At 34.8% G+C, this 19,405-nt stretch overlaps 1 protein-coding gene across 1 annotated transcript; it reads right to left on the bottom strand.

Annotated features, from left to right (window-relative positions):
* Positions 1–1,303: 1,303 nt before the first annotated feature.
* Positions 1,304–7,710, bottom strand: LOC129260469 (neurotrypsin-like). Its single transcript, XM_054898442.2, has 5 exons — positions 7,565–7,710; positions 6,877–7,224; positions 6,137–6,363; positions 4,233–4,386; positions 1,304–3,634 (listed from the first exon to the last, which is right to left on the bottom strand). The coding sequence occupies exons 1-5, from the start codon at positions 7,641–7,643 to the stop codon at positions 3,429–3,431; spliced, it is 1,014 nt and encodes a 337-aa protein (XP_054754417.2). The 5' UTR covers positions 7,644–7,710; the 3' UTR covers positions 1,304–3,428.
* Positions 7,711–19,405: the final 11,695 nt, after the last annotated feature.

Here is a 19,405-nt window from a genome sequence, read left to right as displayed (position 1 = left end):
CTGGCCAATCCGTTGTCATCGAAGACTCCAGTATGCTGGAATCAGAAATCCCCGGAGCTATTGAGAGAGCAATGTCTGGAGATGTGAGCGGACAACCAGGATATATTCTGAAGATTGTCCGTATCAGCTTTGCCTGACATTAGCAGTACAGCAAGTGTCATATTCTATTTACACTTCATCTCCCCCTTTAATTCAATGGGATTTCCAATTTCAGACCAAAACCTATATGCCACGAAATCATATGATTAATTTGACGAAATTGAAAAAAAATAAAATTGTGGATGATTTGTGGCATCAAATAGACTCAACTTGCATAATTGACTACGGTCAAGTGAAAGGGTTCATGATCTCTAGCAAAAGTTGCCATAACTGCCAAAATACTTATAGAAAAGCTTAACCACCGTTCATTGCCAATTTTCCTCTGCGTCCTCGTTGAGCTCAGATTTTTTCAGAACAAATTTGAATTTATTTTTTTTGCAGGTGTTTCTGCATTTATTGAAAATTCAATATATGAAACACAGCAATCATAATGAATATAAAGAAATACAAAAATAAATGAAACAATTACAAATTGCGACGATTACATAATAGAAGAATAATTTACATAGATATACATGTAAGCTATAATATATAAAATAAAATGCAGTGGCTAGCTATCATAAACAAATTTGAATGAAATCAAAGCGCAGATAAAAAAAAAATTATTGCTCCATCGATTGTTTAAGTGTTTCTGTTTTGAGGAAACGAGGACCATCCCCCCCCCCCCCCCCCCTCCTGGTAGAAAACGAATCTTCAGACCAACCTCTCTGCATCGAACGTTTCTTTCGTATTTCATCTGTCTTTTTTCGTTGTTTTTGTTAAATTTGTGTATTACATTTATTTGTTTTATTCTCCCCACTTTTGTCTCCCCTCTCATCTCCCTCACGCTCGTATGTTCAGCGTAAATGTAATACTCCATTATAATGAAGAGTAGAGGATATACTTCAGGATCAATCTTTCGTAAATCTGCAAAGATATCAATTACTTATGAACTGACATGTACACGCTACTGGATCAGTTTCGGTTTCAGAGAGTGGCCTCATCCTCAGCCTGTTTAAGGCATCACTTGCGAATTAAAAGGAAAAAAAATAGATATATATACTGTAAATATATATATATATATATCATATATATATCAGATGGTAATAATTGCAACACGTAGGCATATGGTATTCAAAGGTTAAGGTATATAAAAAAAAAGTGTAAATAATTTGTAAAGGTCAGCTGGGTATTGAAATATCATTGGTTTTCCTTTATTTTTTTTGTCAAGTCTAGCCTGCCAACATTGTTCACTGATTGCACTTCTGATAAGGTTCTGATGATCCGGTTACCAAATGATGATTTTGCCATGCAAAATGATTGAAGTGAAGTCTTCTGTTTCATTATGACAGTACACATCCGACTTTATTTGGCCCACGAGCGGATTCCTTATTTATTCACGGGACATCAATTTTCAATAGAACAGAGGTGATTCTGCAGGTAGTAAGAGGCTGCTTAATTGGGAATGATGGTACAGTATGTACATGATATTAGCATTTATACTAAAAGAGGGTGCACTCGAAAATATCGTTGTACTTATGTGCTCCTACAGGTTTAAAAACCATTCTTAAACTTGAACGCGTATATTCCATATTACAGCATTACCAGTCCATATAAATGTATTACTGTAAATGATAATAATATTAGATAGCCAAGCGTGATTGGTCCATTGCACATCATGTGATATGATCGAAATCAGTGTATTTTCCCAGCCAGTCCACCTTCGATGAATATATTGACCAGCCGGTCCATGAATATATTTTTATTTATGGCGCCCTCTCTTTGATTAGTGGCGATCGTTTGCAAGCGATCAATTAGGCGAGTCCGACATAACGTTAAGCTAACGTCAGCTATGTTGTACCCGGATTCTGTTCTGTATTAATCCCTTTCGTTATTATAAGTTTAAATTTGAAATTCATATATATTCCTTTTCTCACTATGTTAAAATGTTTATGCGTAAACTTGAAACAATTATGTTAATGATGTCATGTTTATATTTATTTTTTACATGTGATATGAGGAAGAAATAAAATATGATTAAAAAAAAAAAAGTTAAGCTTACTTCAGTTACTAAACTGAAGCCTAGATTTGTGTAGACAGGTATAACAGTCGTTTCTGGGGATTTATTTAACAATATATGGATATGTATTGGTGAGTGGAGTGGCCAACGTAGTTCAGCGGATAGAGACTGAAACTTTGAATACATTTATTTAGTTTTGGTCTAAAGATTTGTGGTGATGTCTGATAAGCAATGGGAATTAGTTCAGCGTTTGGACGATAAAGTTAGGTAAGTAGATCTAGATTAAGTTCTAGGCCTAGATCTATAAGTTAGGTCTAAAATTTTCATGTGTTAGATCTAACGTAGGATCTAGACTAGAGTCTAACGTTAGAGAAATCTAATCTTGCTAACGTTAGGATCTAAGGTTAGAATCTAGAATCTAGTGCGAACAAAACGTTATATTTGGTTCTGAGCTGGACCTGGCTCAACAACAGAAAGATCAGGACCGCCACCAACAATACAGCGGCGAACTAGTCTGATATAGATCTAAATCTAAATCTAGTCATGTTTTATCTCGTCCCCAAGATAAATCAGAATGTGCACTTGATCATGGCTCAACATGCATTCTCGTTCTAATTGGTTCATGGACCCTAGATCTAAACTTGATTTTGATTAGGAAAGGGTCAATCACTGTGCTCAACGTTAGACTAACGTTAGATCTATACCAGTTCCATCAGTCACTGTGGTTATCATAAACAAGTCTAACGTTAGATCTCCTGCATGCAGATCTATCTTCATCATTCAAGGATATCTAATATAACATATATTGACTGATGGGTATTTGAAATAACATATATTACCTACCCCTTCAGTTAATGTATGTATAATGTGTAACTTTCCCCTTACCAAATTATTTTAGAACTCTTGAAAATATACATCATTGTGTGAGTTTTTTTTTCGTATATTTTTTAAACAGAATATCTTTTTATACTTTTCATGCGTCACAAAAAATGATAATAATAACGAGCCGAACATTTGCGAGGACGATAAACTCATCGGAGACCGTTGTGAGATGAGTTGATGATGCGAGAGTGACTGAAGTTGCGTGACCAGTAGGTGCATATTAGTCTACAGGTCTGGTTCAGACTCTGATTGAAACCTTGATCAACATGAGTGTCTTCACACAAAACTAGCTCAGATTCCTCTGTACAATAGTCATTGTATGTTGTATATCTATACTTTGATATCCGATATGCATATCTTCAAGTATAAGCCTGCAAACACTAATGAAATGAAGGGTTAGTAGTATATCAAACAAGGTACATTATCTTCTCATCAGATTCAGTTAGAATCAGCTAGATGGTTGATAGGTTGCTTGGCCAGGTGAATAGAACTCGTTTCCACTGACCGTGAGATAGATTTGTCTCCTATCAGCAGGAGGATTCTTGCTGTGTCGCTGGACCCAGCATATTCCACAGATACCGGCAACCACAATGATGATAGCTGCCTGGGCGACGAACGATAACGCTCCAATTACAGATGGCCTTAATGATGTATCTGTGATATATCAGGTAAAAAAGGACATAATTTTACCTCGGTTATTTCAATATTGCACTCTAAAAAGTTAAGTTTTAATTTAGCACTTAAGGAGCTTGCATAGTGACTGCACTTTGGAGTGCTCATTTAGTAATTCAAATTTCAAGTAGACAAATCAGCACTCCGAAAGGCAGTCACTATACAAGCTCTGTAAGTGGTAAATCAGCACTTCATTTTTATAGAGTAAGTGCAATTCGGAAAAAATAGCTTATCAGTTTCCGACTGCTGTATTCGTATTGTAAATGTCATAACTAAGTTGTAGAAAAGTCCCACGCTTTTTGGTTAATAACGCTTTACATTATACTGGAGGGAAAATATTTGGTAGGTCCACAAAAAAATACAGAATACAAAGAAATACAGTGATCGTTTGGAATCATTGCTCCCTTGTTCCATAACATACATGATTTGCATGTCACTGAATAGTGATATTATCATATCAAGATAATAAGATCAAATCTACTTTTGATAACAATGGCCACAATATGGTTTTCTCATCTTTATCTTTTTTATTCAGACTTCTTATGTTCGATATATTTGACCTTTAGTGGGCTATACTCACAGCACTGGACGCCGTTATTCATGACCCCTGCTTGGCTGCAGTCTCCAATCAAGGAAAATACCTTTCTGCAACTAGACAGACTATCTGAATAAACACAATCAAGTTCACTCAATACCGTAGGCATCGTCCTCTCTGAAGATGGGAACGCGGCTGGCTGAAAAGAAGGATTTAACGATGATGGCAACAGCATCGATATCATAAGGTTATTGAAGTAAGGTTGCATTTATTATCCAAATAAATAAATAAATGGAAATCTGTGAATGCAATATATGGCTTTCAACCCAGTAGATAGGCTTAAATTCCAAGCAAGCCTTTAACATTCCTAATGGAAATTTATAAATAAAATTAATGGTATTTGAACTTACTATAGATAAAATATCAACGACATGTAGATAGTTGAAACGTAGACATTCATAAAAAATAACAGCAATAGTGATAATAATGGCGACGATGGTGAGAATGATAAGGAGATGATGAAGAAAGAAGAAGAATAAGGAAGAAATACAAAAGAAGAAGAAGAAACAATACAAAAATAATAGGACACCGACCAAAGCTAATATTAGTGATCATTATAATAAACTGTCCAGTATTACTGACACCCCCCAAAAAAAATGTATCCGTAATATGTTTCAATTATTGGAAACGGTAGTAGTTTTCCTCATTTATTAAAATAAGTTTTATACAATTAGTTTTGTTCACAAGCCAATAAATCAGAGAAGTTAAGCTAGAATTAGAATAAAGTGCATAAAACTCCGTATCTACTTCACTGGGGTACCAATGTTTAGGAATATAATGTTAATTGCAGAGAGGGCGTTTCAAACATATTTCGTTCTTGTGTCGATCAAACCATTTCTCCAAATTTAAGGTAAGGCACGTCTCCTGGCCATTAGAGGCGTACAGATTGGGAAGTGCTTGCTCCCCCCCCCCCAAAAAAAAAAAAAAAAAAAAAAAAAAAACACGACCAAGAAAAACAAATAGAGAAATAGGAAGAAAGAAAGTTGAAGTATGCTATTATTCTCTGAATATTATATCAACATCTATCGCAAAAAATGATTTTAAAAATGTCGATTTTTTTTTTTTTGCTCGCTCGCAACTTTTTTTTATAAATTTTGCCCGATAAGCCATATCTAGTCCCCTAATAAAAGGTGTTCTTTACGCCACTCCTGACCATGTAAAGGAATGTATAGTTTCATGATTTACCGGATTCCCGTTACTTTAACATTCTTTTCATCTATCGTAATCGTATATTGTTTTCATTCCAATAATGTAAATCAAATAATTAGAGACAGCATACTGCATGTAATTAGAGCTCACTTCAGTTTTGTCAATGATCATATATATATATATATATATATATCACACGAGAATAGTTGGGCGAAAAAAAGTGCCATATTTTTAATTAACCCTGGGAAATATAATGTCCATACAACCATTGGTTAAAATCTGCCCACACATTGTGTAATAAAAACTAATAATTGGGTAATAAATTTTCTACATATGATAATTATTGCCCGGAATATGTATATATATATATATATATGTGTGTGTGTGTGTGTGTGTGTGTGTGTATATATATATATATATATATATATATATATATATATATATATATATATATATATATATATATATATAGTGTTACCCAACGCAGTGGACAGTATGGTGCTCAACATTTTAAGCGTGTTTTGAACTTTATCATGGAAGATTAACCAGTGAGATACCTACCTCACCCCACCCCCCCCCTCCCTGCTCTAGAGTTGGGATTTCTTATTCTTTGACAATGCAAATATCATAGAAATCCCGTCTGAAATTAGCATTATTCAGAACTTGATTTAGATTCATTCGAAGTTTACTTCATCGAGAAATAAGCATGATAAGCTGCAAAATCGTTTGATATGACTTACCTTGCCACCATTAGGATATCCCCGCCTTTCACATATCAACATTGCTGCTCGGTCGTCCAAATTACATATTCCTCCAACTAACATTTTATGATCATGTTCGCTATATTTGAAGATCTCTGTGACAAGCACTAGACCTTCTGCAACACCCATGGGGATATCGTAAGAAAGCGAAACGTAATCATTCCTCACGCTGTCCAGTAACGTTGTTAATTCGGCAGTAGATATATCTTTGAACAAATAAGAAAAAGGAAAGTATACCAAAAACTCAATGGAGTGTCATAGTAAATAAAAATAACATAATATTAACAAGCACCAATTGATAAGTTTGACTGGTGAAATGAAACATAATCTACGTCTATAGTACAAAGTTCTAGCTATATTCTCTCTGAGTGTAATAGAAGTTATGTCTCTAATCAATGCCCTTTACAAATTAGTATCTCTCTGAAAGACTGAAATGCGCATTTGCAACTACAAGGGAAATATGATGTATGAAATCTAACGATCAAGCATTGTTGTATATTATGCAATTGAAAAATTTACTCGCGTTCGTATCCTAAACGATTTGATACATATTTAAAAAGCAGGAAAATGTGAGGTGTTTCTGCGATGGAAATTATAAAGCATCTTCAGAGCATTTTGAAAATCACAAGATTTATTTTTTTTTTCTTTCATTATGGGTGATTTTATTATGGGCTTCTCTTGCTTGTAGCTATAGATGTGACAAATGAAATATCACCTACTGCACGCAACACCTCCGTATATTGAGCAGTAATCATTAGATCTGTCAGATACTTGGCAGGATGACAGTGATGCTTCGCTCCCATTACAGACAAATTTGGTCCTCCTGATTGGGAAGCTTTCTTTTGACTCATTTCGAGGACGCCATGAGTTAGGGTACTGATAATCGGTGTCTTCCCATTTCAAGGCATACCCTTCAGTAAATCCCAATTGTCGACAGGCTACTAAGACATTAAATGGGTCCCAATCGTCTTTACAGATGGCTTGCCATACACCTGTCATGTTGACTAGAACGAATCCTTCATTCTCTGAAAATCCCGCATGCAAGCGAATCGAGCTGTCAACCGCATCTATATTAATGGTTAAAGACAAGAAACGAGAGAAATGTAAGGAACGTTTTGCATATCATAATGAAAGTCATCAAGTCAATGAATTAGACCATCAGTCAGTAGAATATATTATACATTATGTTTCAACATCCAGGCAATGTTGTTACTGAACCAGCGGAAACGATATCGCGCAGGTCTTCATGAAATATGCCTCCATGACAGTCAACTGTATGACACTATTTAGGCACACATGTAAAACAAATCAAAATACATGTTACTCGTTCACGTCCTTTGCAATATATACAGATATATTTGCCTACAATCTACACTTAGGAATAAATATTAGGTAAATGGTACTTACATGACTCCATACACATGATACACAGAACTAAACAGGCAACAGTGGATATCCAACACGCGTGAACCTCCATGTTTACCATGTTTACATTCAAGTAATCATTTCCTTGTGCATTGTGTCGTGTGTTTCGTGCACATCCTTTCACTGAATTTCCACCGTGTGAATGTACATAACTCAATATCGTGGTTAAGGGCCCACATGAGTATTACAGACCCCCATTCACTCACGTGTTAAATCATAGCTCATCAAAAAATCATCAAAAATCAATCCTTCGATAGATTTTGCTTTAATTCACTTACATTAGTCACAATTAATCGGGTACTTGTCCAGCTCAATCAAAAGTTAAATGGCCTGAAATAAGACTAACCATAATTTCGACCAATAACTGGGCGTTTTGGCGTGCGCCTGTAATCCAAGCTATTTAGGGAAGTTACAAATTGATGCAGAGGTTCGAGCCCTGGTCACGTCTTTCGGATGGTGACCCATGGTGACGTTAAATGTCGGTCCCAGACGTACATAATCATATCTGATTAATACATGTCTGACAAAACTTAAATACACACACACACACACACACACACACACACACACACACACAGTAATTTCATTGCCAGAAAAACCCGAACTACATTGTGGGTAATAATAATTAAAATTAAATACAAAAATGCAGTCTAGTCTCCCCAAAGGCCTTAATTATGAAAGAGTATGATTATGACATTGTTTATATCATTCATATTTTGATATTCCAACGTTTTGTCTATTTCTAATGAATTATTTTAATCAATAAAGTCATGTGATCTTTACTTACGCCTGTCCGGCATGCTTTGCGCACGGTTGAATTAATTACTCTCATGTGCCCTATAGGGCACACATGAGTATTACAGACCCACATTCACTCACGTGTTATATCATAGCTCATGAAAAAATCATTAAAAATCAATCCCTCGATAGATTTTGCTTTAATTCACTGACATTAATCACAATTAACAGTACATTAAGACTTGACATGTTAAGCAGGTACTTGCCCAGCTCAATCAAAAGTTAAATGGCCTGAAATAAGACTAACCATAATTTCGGCCAGTTCATTGCCAGAAAACCAGAACTGCATTGTGGGTAATAATAATTAAAATGAAATACAAAAATGCAGTCTAGCCTCCCCAAACGCCTTAATTATGAAAGAGTATGAACATAGCATTATCTCTATCGTTTTTCTTTTGATATACAAACATTTGATCTATTTTTAATGAATTATTTTAATCAATAAAGTCATGTGATCTTTACTTACGCCTGTCTGGCATGCTTTGCGCGCAGATGAATTACACTCGTGTGCCCTATACTGAGGGTCAAATGACAAAAAGTCAAAAATTTTGGTCTCAAAAGAAAGAGTGGGTTCTCCTGAAGAGATTGATACCTTGCATTCAATACCTAATCTGACTAAACGTATTAAAAGAAAAGAAAACGTCTCATTAGACACCCCTCATTTTAATGTAAAAATGCAGTGTTCCATTCATATATTTTGTGCGCTTCCTATGGTATTGCAGCTACAAGTTCTACTTGCTTGATGTCCATCAATGGGCTAAATATGTATTGTGTGGATTTACAACTTCTTGTTTACATGTTTATTTTGGTCGAGGTGATTTATTACCTTTGTATTCGCATAAAAATAAACAAAGTAAAGAAAAGAAAATTGATAACAAACAAAGAATGTAAGCATTTCTTTTGCTCATTTCGCCTCTCTTCCTCATTATAACCGTTGATTTGGAGGAAGAATGGGGGGGGGGTGCTATAGGGATCAACCCCGCCCTGCTTACAAGCCAGGAGGATGGGGTATGTACCCCGACTCAGTTCCACCCCCAACCCCCCCCCCCCCCCCGCCTGTAGCTTTCAACGGAGTGAATAGTATTCAATTGCGCAATAATGTATAACACCTGACTGAGACAAGTTTATGTATTTTAATGTTTTGTTCATCTTTCTTTCTCTGCGTGCTCTAAATATTGAAAATAGGAATCCTGATGATAATTAGAAGTTATTTATCATTTTGAAATCCCTACTTATTTTATTTCACACTCTCAAACCAACGTGATCTCCTATTGGCAGTAGAAACTCGCATTTCTGCATAATAAATGATAAAAAGCATTGAATATACATTTGAAAGCGTCATTTCAGCATCGTAAGCGATAAATGCACTAAATGCCGAGTTACATACTTATCAACTGTTGTTAAACATAACCTATCACTTTGCATAAAACTGTTTGAAGCTTTCTCACCACCGATTTCTAGCAGACGACGCCCAGCCATAGCAACGACAGTGTAGAAGTGTAGTCGCGATATAGGGCACACATGAGTATTACAGACCCCCATTCACTCACGTGTTATATCATAGCTCATCAAAAAATCATTAAAAATCAATCCCTCGATAGATTTTGCTTTAATTCACTGACATTAATCACAATTAACAGTACATTAAGACTTGACATGTTAAGCAGGTACTTGCTCAGCTCAATCAAAAGTTAAATGGCCTGACATAAGACTAACCATAATTTCGGCCAGTTCATTGCCAGAAAACCAGAACTGCATTGTGGGTAATAATAATTAAAATGAAATACAAAAATGCAGTCTAGCCTCCCCAAAACGCCTTAATTATGAAAGAGTATGAACATAGCCTTATCTCTATCGTTTTTCTTTTGATATACAAACATTTGATCTATTTTTAATGAATTATTTCAATCAATAAAGTCATGTGATCTTTACTTACGCCTGTCCGGCATGCTTTGCGCACGGTTGAATTACTCTCATGTGCCCTATAGGGCACACATGAGTATTACAGACCCCCATTCACTCATGTGTTATATCATAGCTCATCAAAAAATCATTAAAAATCAATCCCTCGATAGATTTTGCTTTAATTCACTGACATTAATCACAATTAACAGTACATTAAGACTTGACATGTTAAGCAGGTACTTGCCCAGCTCAATCAAAAGTTAAATGGCCTGAAATAAGACTAACCATAATTTCGGCCAGTTCATTGCCAGAAAACCAGAACTGCATTGTGGGTAATAATAATTAAAATGAAATACAAAAATGCAGTCTAGCCTCCCCAAAACGCCTTAATTATGAAAGAGTATGAACATAGCCTTATCTCTATCGTTTTTCTTTTGATATACAAACATTTGATCTATTTTTAATGAATTATTTCAATCAATAAAGTCATGTGATCTTTACTTACGCCTGTCCGGCATGCTTTGCGCACGGTTGAATTACTCTCATGTGCCCTATAGGGCACACATGAGTATTACAGACCCCCATTCACTCACGTGTTATATCATAGCTCATCAAAAAATCATTAAAAATCAATCCCTCGATAGATTTTGCTTTAATTCACTGACATTAATCACAATTAACAGTACATTAAGACTTGACATGTTAAGCAGGTACTTGCCCAGCTCAATCAAAAGTTAAATGGCCTGAAATAAGACTAACCATAATTTCGGCCAGTTCATTGCCAGAAAAGGTAGGCACTTTTGATGACAAAGTACAGCGAGGGGTGATAAAATGTCCAGCTCCTACGTCACTATCCATCCGACGGTTCGCCGATGAATATTCATTAGATCGTGGTCGTGTGCATGTGTGTGTGTACAATACCGAATGTGAACAACCAAAGAGAGTTTTCATATGGTGTGTACGTGTGTGTGTATAAAACAACGTAGGAGTTTATAGTGTAGAAAATAAGTGTTTGATGAAGTTTTTACATAAGAGGAAATAATATAAATATATGGAGGACAATGGAAGATGAGGTGAGGCAAGTGTGCAGTGAGGTTTTTATCAGAAGAGGAGATAATACAAATATATTATGGAGGACAATGTAAGATGAGCAGAGGCAAGTGTACAGTGAGGTTTTCCAAAAAAGGAGATAATACAAATATATGTGGAGGACAGTGTAAGATGAGATGAGGCAAGTGTGCAGTGAGGTTTTTTCAAAAGAGGAGATAATATAAATATATGTGGAGGACAATGTAAGATGAGATGAGGCAAGTGTGCAGTGAGGTTTTTTCAAAAGAGGAGATAATATAAATATATGCGGAGGACAATGTAAGATGATATGAGGCAAGTGTGCAGTGGGTTTTTTTTCAAAAGAGGAAATATTACAGGATATATATATGGAGGACAATGTAAGATGAGATGAGGCAAGTGTGCAGTGAGGTTTTTTCAAAAGAGGAGACAATATAAATATATGTGGAGGACAATGTAAGATGAGATGAGGCAAGTGTGCAGTGAGGTTTTTCCAAAAGAGGAGATAATATAAATATATATGGAGGACAATGTAAGATGAGATGAGGCAAGTGTGCAGTGAGGTTTTTCCAAAAGAGGAGATAATATAAATATACGTGGAGGACAATGTAAGATGAGATGAGGCAAGTGTGCAGTGAGGTTTTTTACAAAGAGGAGATAATAAAAATATATATGGAGGACAATGTAAGATGAGATGAGGAAAGTGTACGGTGAGGTTTTATAAAAAAAATGTATAATGATAAAATATATGTACAGGACAATGTAAGATGAGCTGAGGCAAGTGTGCAGTGAGGTTTTTTCAAAAGAGGAGATAATACAAGTAATGTAAGATGAGGTGAGGAAAGTTTACGGTGATGGTTTTATCAAAAAATGTATAATAATAATAAAATATATGTAGAGGACAATGTAAGATGAGATGAGGCAAGTGTGCAGTGAGGTTTTTTCAAAGATTATATAATGATGAAATATATGTAGAGGACAATGTAAGATGAGATGAGGCAAGTGTAAAGTGAGGTTTTATCCGATTTTGATGAAATTTTCAGTCTCATGCTTGTTGGATTTTTCTCTTTTTATTCAAATCAACATTTTGCTTGGGTGGACTTGAACTTTAAGACAAAAATGTAATGAAAATAGGCTTACGTGGCGGTAAGGCAAGTCTCAAATCATATGGATTAATTGGGGGCCAATTTTTTTGGAATGAACTTAACATCTCGAGTGCTTTGAAGTTTGAACCTCCTGCTTGCATGAATGAATTTTGAATCTTTCCACTCCCAAAATATATGAAATCTCTTCCCAAAAGATGCAAATCTGATAGAAATAATTGTTTTGTCTTTTTAAAACCAGAATATGCAAAACAATTGTCTTAATATTTTTTCTTAGTCATGTTTCACCCAAGTCAGTAGGAAAACTATGGTCCCAGAAAAAATTGACCGAGACAAATTTACGTGGGCTGGTTAACTCTAAGTGTTGATTTTGAAAAAAATCAAAAAATAATATCTTGTCAGTTCATAATACTCATTTTGTCGATAGGAGTCCATTCAAGGTCAATAATCATAACTGATATTAAGTGGAAAGGCTATATCTTTTCCTTGCTGAGCTAGCATGTCATGATCTTTACCTCTGTCATTTTTAACTCTGCCATATTTACCCGGCACCATAAAATTGAATACCAGCCCTGAACCTTATCATCATTACCATCGATTACTTTCAAATATACCTCACACCATTTACATCATCACAAACTTCAACTCTCACACTTTGAGTCAATCAACTTAACACTCTCATGCTTGATTAATAATTTTCTGTTGTAACGGGACGCACACATTATTACTACACCAAACTGTGAGAGGACAACAGCACTTGAGTTATAACATTATGCCAAAATACCACTTAGTCTTGAATTTATTAAATTAATCAAATTGAAATATATATGACATACTGTTGCACAAGTGGAAGCTACGTTGTCATGATAAGAATAGTAATAATAACATTCAGAGTATATAATTAGCCATAGTATATTTGATTGACTTATGCTTCAGGTTTATGTAGCTATACACATTTCAAGTAATTGTTCTTTTTTTGGGGGGGAGGGGGATTGTCCTCAGTGATAGTTGATACCTACTGTGTGTCTGGTCAACTTTAATTGGTAAGCATACATTGACTTAATTTGTAAAAGATAAACTATATAGACAATGCACATGTAAAGAAATTAAGTTAAAGAATATATTTTTAAAAAACGACAACAACAAACAGTATAAATGCATAACAGGTAATACAACCTATTTGAACAAAAGAACTTTCACAATTTGCAAGCACTACATTTGACAGTAAGCTGAATCAAATAGTAGAATCTGATATTGGACGGAAAGAGATTATATGTCATAACGCTTGAAAGACAATCTATTTATATGTAATTAATGGTAATTACAGGATCACTAAGTTCTTCTACATCACGGCTTTATATATTGTTGATTTATCAAGTTGTGTAAGTAGGCCTACTGTTACAATATCAGTTGCCTGGTTGAGGCAAGATTAATGGTTGTTGTGATTAAATGAAATCTATAAGAGTTAGATAACATAATAAATACAAGAAAATACCAACAGCTAGGCAACTTTTTTTTTAATTTTTTTCATACACTATGTGTGTTTTTTTTTCTCATCAAAACTAAATGTGACCAGCCACCCAGAATCAACAATAAGTTGCCATGGACAGTTTTTAGTAAATAAGCACAATAGTTTTTAATAAAAGAAAAAAATATCAAAATTTAGTTAATCTAAAAGAGTAATTATTTTTCTTTATACTGTCAAAATTTAAGGTTGTAAAAGTTGAAGATAAAAATACAAGAGTTTCTTTGAAAACCATTGCTTAATAGTTTAAGGTTGCATATTACACATTTCACAATTGAGTGAACCCCACATATCGAACCTTGTTTTCTCCGAATTCGTTGAAGCTCTTACCAAATTTCCTGCATTCAATCAAGTACTTAAGAGGGACATTATTGACCTCAATTGATATATCATTTTAAAGCTCATGATGTGCTTGTTCAAGATGAATGAAAATCTTCAAATTAATATATGGCATTTATTGTTAGTTTTAGGGTGGCTGGAGACATATAGCTTGTCAATATTGCATAAAACGATCAACTTTTTTTACAAGTGACCCAAATTTTTCTCAAGTTTTACTTCACTTTATAAACTGACCAAGCCATGGTCATTTGAGAGCATAAGACTGTCAAAAGAACAAGAAATCAGAGACAAAAAATTTCAGGAAGGTCCCACACATATTTCATGGTATTGCCCAAATATATATTTTTATCTGCCAAAAAAGCATGTTACAATTAACATGTTTTTTTTTACTGGCAAGTATTATACTATAGCAGGACATGATAATAAAAAGAAACTGAAGTTTTAATATATATATATATATATATATATATATATATATATATATATACACACACACATATATATATGTATATATGATACAATAGTATAAATAACGTTTACAAATGGTAGTGGCAGGATCAATGAAATAATAAAAAATCATACTAGTGTATGATGTTGGCAAGTACTGTTATAATAGTAGAAGTAGTATTAGTATATAGTAGTCAAAACATGACCAAAGTTTAATGTGTGGTAACAGATGCATGTTAACAATGTTTCTACATCGTCTCCTAAGACTGTTGTATAGGCAGCAATGTGGTTGCAAATTTTGTCTAAAATGGTATGAGGACAATTAATAAAAAAATAAAATAAAATAAAACACTATACACTAATGGCATAGAATCTTGCATGAAATAGTTGTCACAGAATAATGATCAGCCTCAAAACTGATTACTTGATAAAACCTCACCGTACACTTGCCTCATCTCATCTTACGTTGTCCTCTACATATATTTTATCATTATACATTTTTTTATATAACCTCACCGTACACTTTCCTCATCTCATCTTACATTGTCCTCCACATATATTTGTATTATCTCCTTTTTTGAAAAACCTCACTGTACACTTGCCTCAGCTCATCTTACATTGTCCTCCATATATTTATATTATTTCCTCTTATGTAAAAACTTCATCAAACACTTATTTTCTACACTATAAACTCCTACGTTGTTTTATACACACACACACACCATATGAAAACTCTCTTTGGTTGTTCACATTCGGTATTGTACACACACACATGCACACGACCACGATCTAATGAATATTCATCGGCGAACCGTCGGATGGATAGTGACGTAGAGCTGGACATTTTATCGCCCCTCGCTGTACTTTGTCATCAAAAGTGCCTACCGCCAGAAAACCAGAACTGCATTGTGGGTAATAATAATTAAAATGAAATACAAAAATGCAGTCTAGCCTCCCCAAACGCCTTAATTATGAAAGAGTATGAACATAGCATTATCTCTATCGTTTTTCTTTTGATATACAAACATTTGATCTATTTTTAATGAATTATTTTAATCAATAAAGTCATGTGATCTTTACTTACGCCTGTCCGGCATGCTTTGCGCGCAGATGAATTACACTCGTGTGCCCTATAGCATCCTCTTCGCAGACGCTTTATAGGTTGGTTGGTGTTGGAGTTAAGTTGGCGCTCTTCAATCTATATAGTAGATTATCTGTGCCAGGTCGTTTCCGAGTTAGTTCAATGTCCTCGGCGTTAGACAAGTCTGACCTGTCATATAGCGAGGTGCAATATAATTATGATTAGTTACCTCCACCATTAAATTGTGCGTTTTTGTACTTCATATAATATGCAAACTTATATTAGAAGCTCGGTCGAAGCTCAATTTTAGTAGTCTAAGAATTATCACTAATCATCAAAACAAAAGGAAGAGAGAGAGAAAGAGTTGGAGAGAGATCAGTGGAATATTTTTATTCGAATCTCTTTGTTTTATTCACATAATTCAGGATGACTTTATAATCTGCATTTCTTCCCATAATGTTGCTAGATCTGATATTGGCTTGTTTAATTTCAGGCTCCTTTGCATAATTCTTCTTTCTCTTTCATATTTCTTACATTGTTCTATTGTCTCAGGAACCTGACAATGGGAACATAGACCATTTTCATGTTCATTACATTTATACAGATAATAATTCAATTTACATTTTCCGAGTCTTAAACGGTGTATCATAGTCTCTTCAAACCAAATGAGACCTTGATAACTAATTGTATCTGCCACGTTGGGTTGGATGCTAAATAAATGTCTTCCTTTGGTCTAAATAGATGAGGATACCCATTGAGCCTGCCAGATTTCTTTATAAATCAAAGACATGTGGGTTTTCCATTCCTCTTTGATATATGGAATGTTTAATTCAACTTGTTCTTTTGATGCTCCTTTTTTGCTAAAAGGTCTGCCACTTTGTTCCCGTGAATACCACAATGGGATGGTATTCATTCAAAATTGACATGATTATCTGATGACTGTAAAACTTTGATTTTATACAAGATATCAACAGTAAGATGTTTTGTATACGATTGCTTTCGAGTGCTTGAAGAGCAGACAACGAATCTGTAAAAATTACCACGGACATACCTATTTTATCTCTTAGCCAATCAAGTGCCATTACCATTGCTGTTAATTCGGCTCTCATTATACTTACAGAATTTAATCTATAGAATCTTTTAATATCCATTTCTGGTATATGAAATACAGAGCCGGTTCTCTTGTCTTCTTGTTTTGATCCATCAGTGTAGATCTTTAAGTAACCTTTCCATCTTGTATGTATCCTTTCTGAGACACAGTTTTTCATATCTTGTACTAAGTTACGTTGTTTATTGATAATCTTATGGATATAGTAAAAAATATTAGGTATTTCATATGACCAAAAAGGTTCTCGTAATATTCTTTGGCTTAGTTGTTCAATTTGGATCTCTACATTTGGCTCACATGCTCTAACTAAAAAGGGTCCACGACCTGATTTCCAAGTAAATTGATCAATATACCAGGAAGGTTCAATAATTTCTAAAGTAGGATGATGAGTATCTCTGTTTGTTAAAAGATAAAACATGTATTTGTCAACAGACAGTTCTCTTCTTAGTTGTAAAGGTCTTTCACCACATTCAACCTGCAGTGCTTCAAGGGCAGGGTTATATACTGCACCAGTTATTATTTTCAGTGACTGATATTGGATTGAATCTAATTCTCGTTTTAGCGAAAGGCTAGCCGAGTCGTATATCTCACATCCGTAGTCTAATATGGATCTAATAAGATCTTTGTATATTATAAAGAATCGTTTTATTATTTCCCCAAGTTGTTCCTGCTATACACCGTAACAAATTCTTTTTGAACATTTGAGTTTTATATAATCGATGTGCTTTTTCCAGGTGAGTTTCACATAAAACCAAATACCCAGAAACTTATATTCTTTCAATTGTGGTATAGAGTTATCTTTAACCTTAAAGGTATTATTCAACTTTGTGAGCAGCCAATTTACAAAATTCTCAAATCCTGGTTCTGGATCTGGTTTGGCAACAGGAAGATTAAAACCACGCAGCAGGCTGCCACCTAGTCCACGTCCTGGACGATTTTTATTGATTGGGCAAACCAAGGAGCTTCCAACACAAAGGGGCAAACCCTATCGGACCGTACCGGTACCCCCGCGCGCACACATAACCAACACACACACGCCCTCCACTGATTCACTTACCCCCAGTGATTCGCCTAACCCAGTGATTCACCTAACCCACTGATTCACTTTCCCCGAATCAGGGGGTGTGTGTATGCGTGTTATGGGGATGTAGTGTGTTATGTGTTTGGTAGTCGTATCGTACAAAATAACAACAGTCCAGGAGGTGGACTAGCCGCCACCTAGTCCTGTCATATTTCATCCCCAAATAAGTGTGGAATGTGCATCTGATGTTCAGGCTCAGAATCAACATGGATCTCGGTCTGCCCTGGGTCCTAGACCTGGACTGGACTCACATTATTCACCTCAAATTAACTTTGTATCAAACAGATTGGATGTGGACCACAAAAGGGTCGTACAGTACCACTTCCAGCAGTGTACTGTAAACATAATAAACAAGTAGACAATATCGTACCCTATGTAAATATGATGCGTTCGTGTTTGTTGTTAATTATTCTACATTGAACACTTGAAGTCATACTTAAATAAAAACTATAAGTAATTAACCTGAATCGTAATGCAATTTGGGGAATAAGGAATACGAATATATTAGGCCTACATTCCGACATGAATAATACTTGAAGGCCTGACCATATGGGGTTGCTACCATAAATTTATCTTGTGTTTTTCCATGCAATCCTTGCAATGGTAAATATCATTAAATAGTCGTTTACGTTCGTCTTTTCTTTTGATGTAGTAAATGACGTTTCCTCTCCTATTTCCGCTTTATAATCATCACGGGACCTTGTTACATAGTGACGAGCTGTCCCCTAACATCATTTTCATGAATTCTACATTTCTGATCATCCGTCAATTTTCTGGAATGAGCGTATTTTGACAGAATATTTATGTGTCAAGGCAAAATTAAGAAACAGAATCAAATATCAGGCTTGTTTCTAGTGTTAAAGGTCACTTTATTCACAATTTACACCGTTTTTTTTTGGGAGGGGGGAGGGAGTAATATGTCTATGCGTCATAAGACACTACTTTTGCTTTTAATTTGAACACACTAATCTCCCGCCCCAATTTTTTATTTATATATTATATTATACTATAATGAAGAAACATAGATTAAAAAAAGGAATAAAAGTGACAGGGGATGGAAGATAGTCTGCAGGCACTGAGACTCTGATTGGAACTCTGATCAGCAAGTGGGTCTCCACGCAAAGACTAGCACATAATATATACATGTATGTATATATATATATATATATATATATATATATATATATATATATATATATATATATATACATATATATATAAATGTTAGAAATTATACAAGAAGAACAGCTTTGGCAATTTTTGTTGCCAAATATATAAATATGTATCTTTGTAATACGACTTAATACATACCTAAACGAATATCTTACAAAAATGAATACCTAAAGATGCAGATTACTAGTAAAATAA

This window comes from Lytechinus pictus, chromosome 5 (genome assembly GCF_037042905.1).
Source record: "Lytechinus pictus isolate F3 Inbred chromosome 5, Lp3.0, whole genome shotgun sequence".
NCBI lineage: Eukaryota > Metazoa > Echinodermata > Echinoidea > Temnopleuroida > Toxopneustidae > Lytechinus > Lytechinus pictus.
This window is presented reverse-complemented; position numbering and strand designations above follow the sequence as displayed.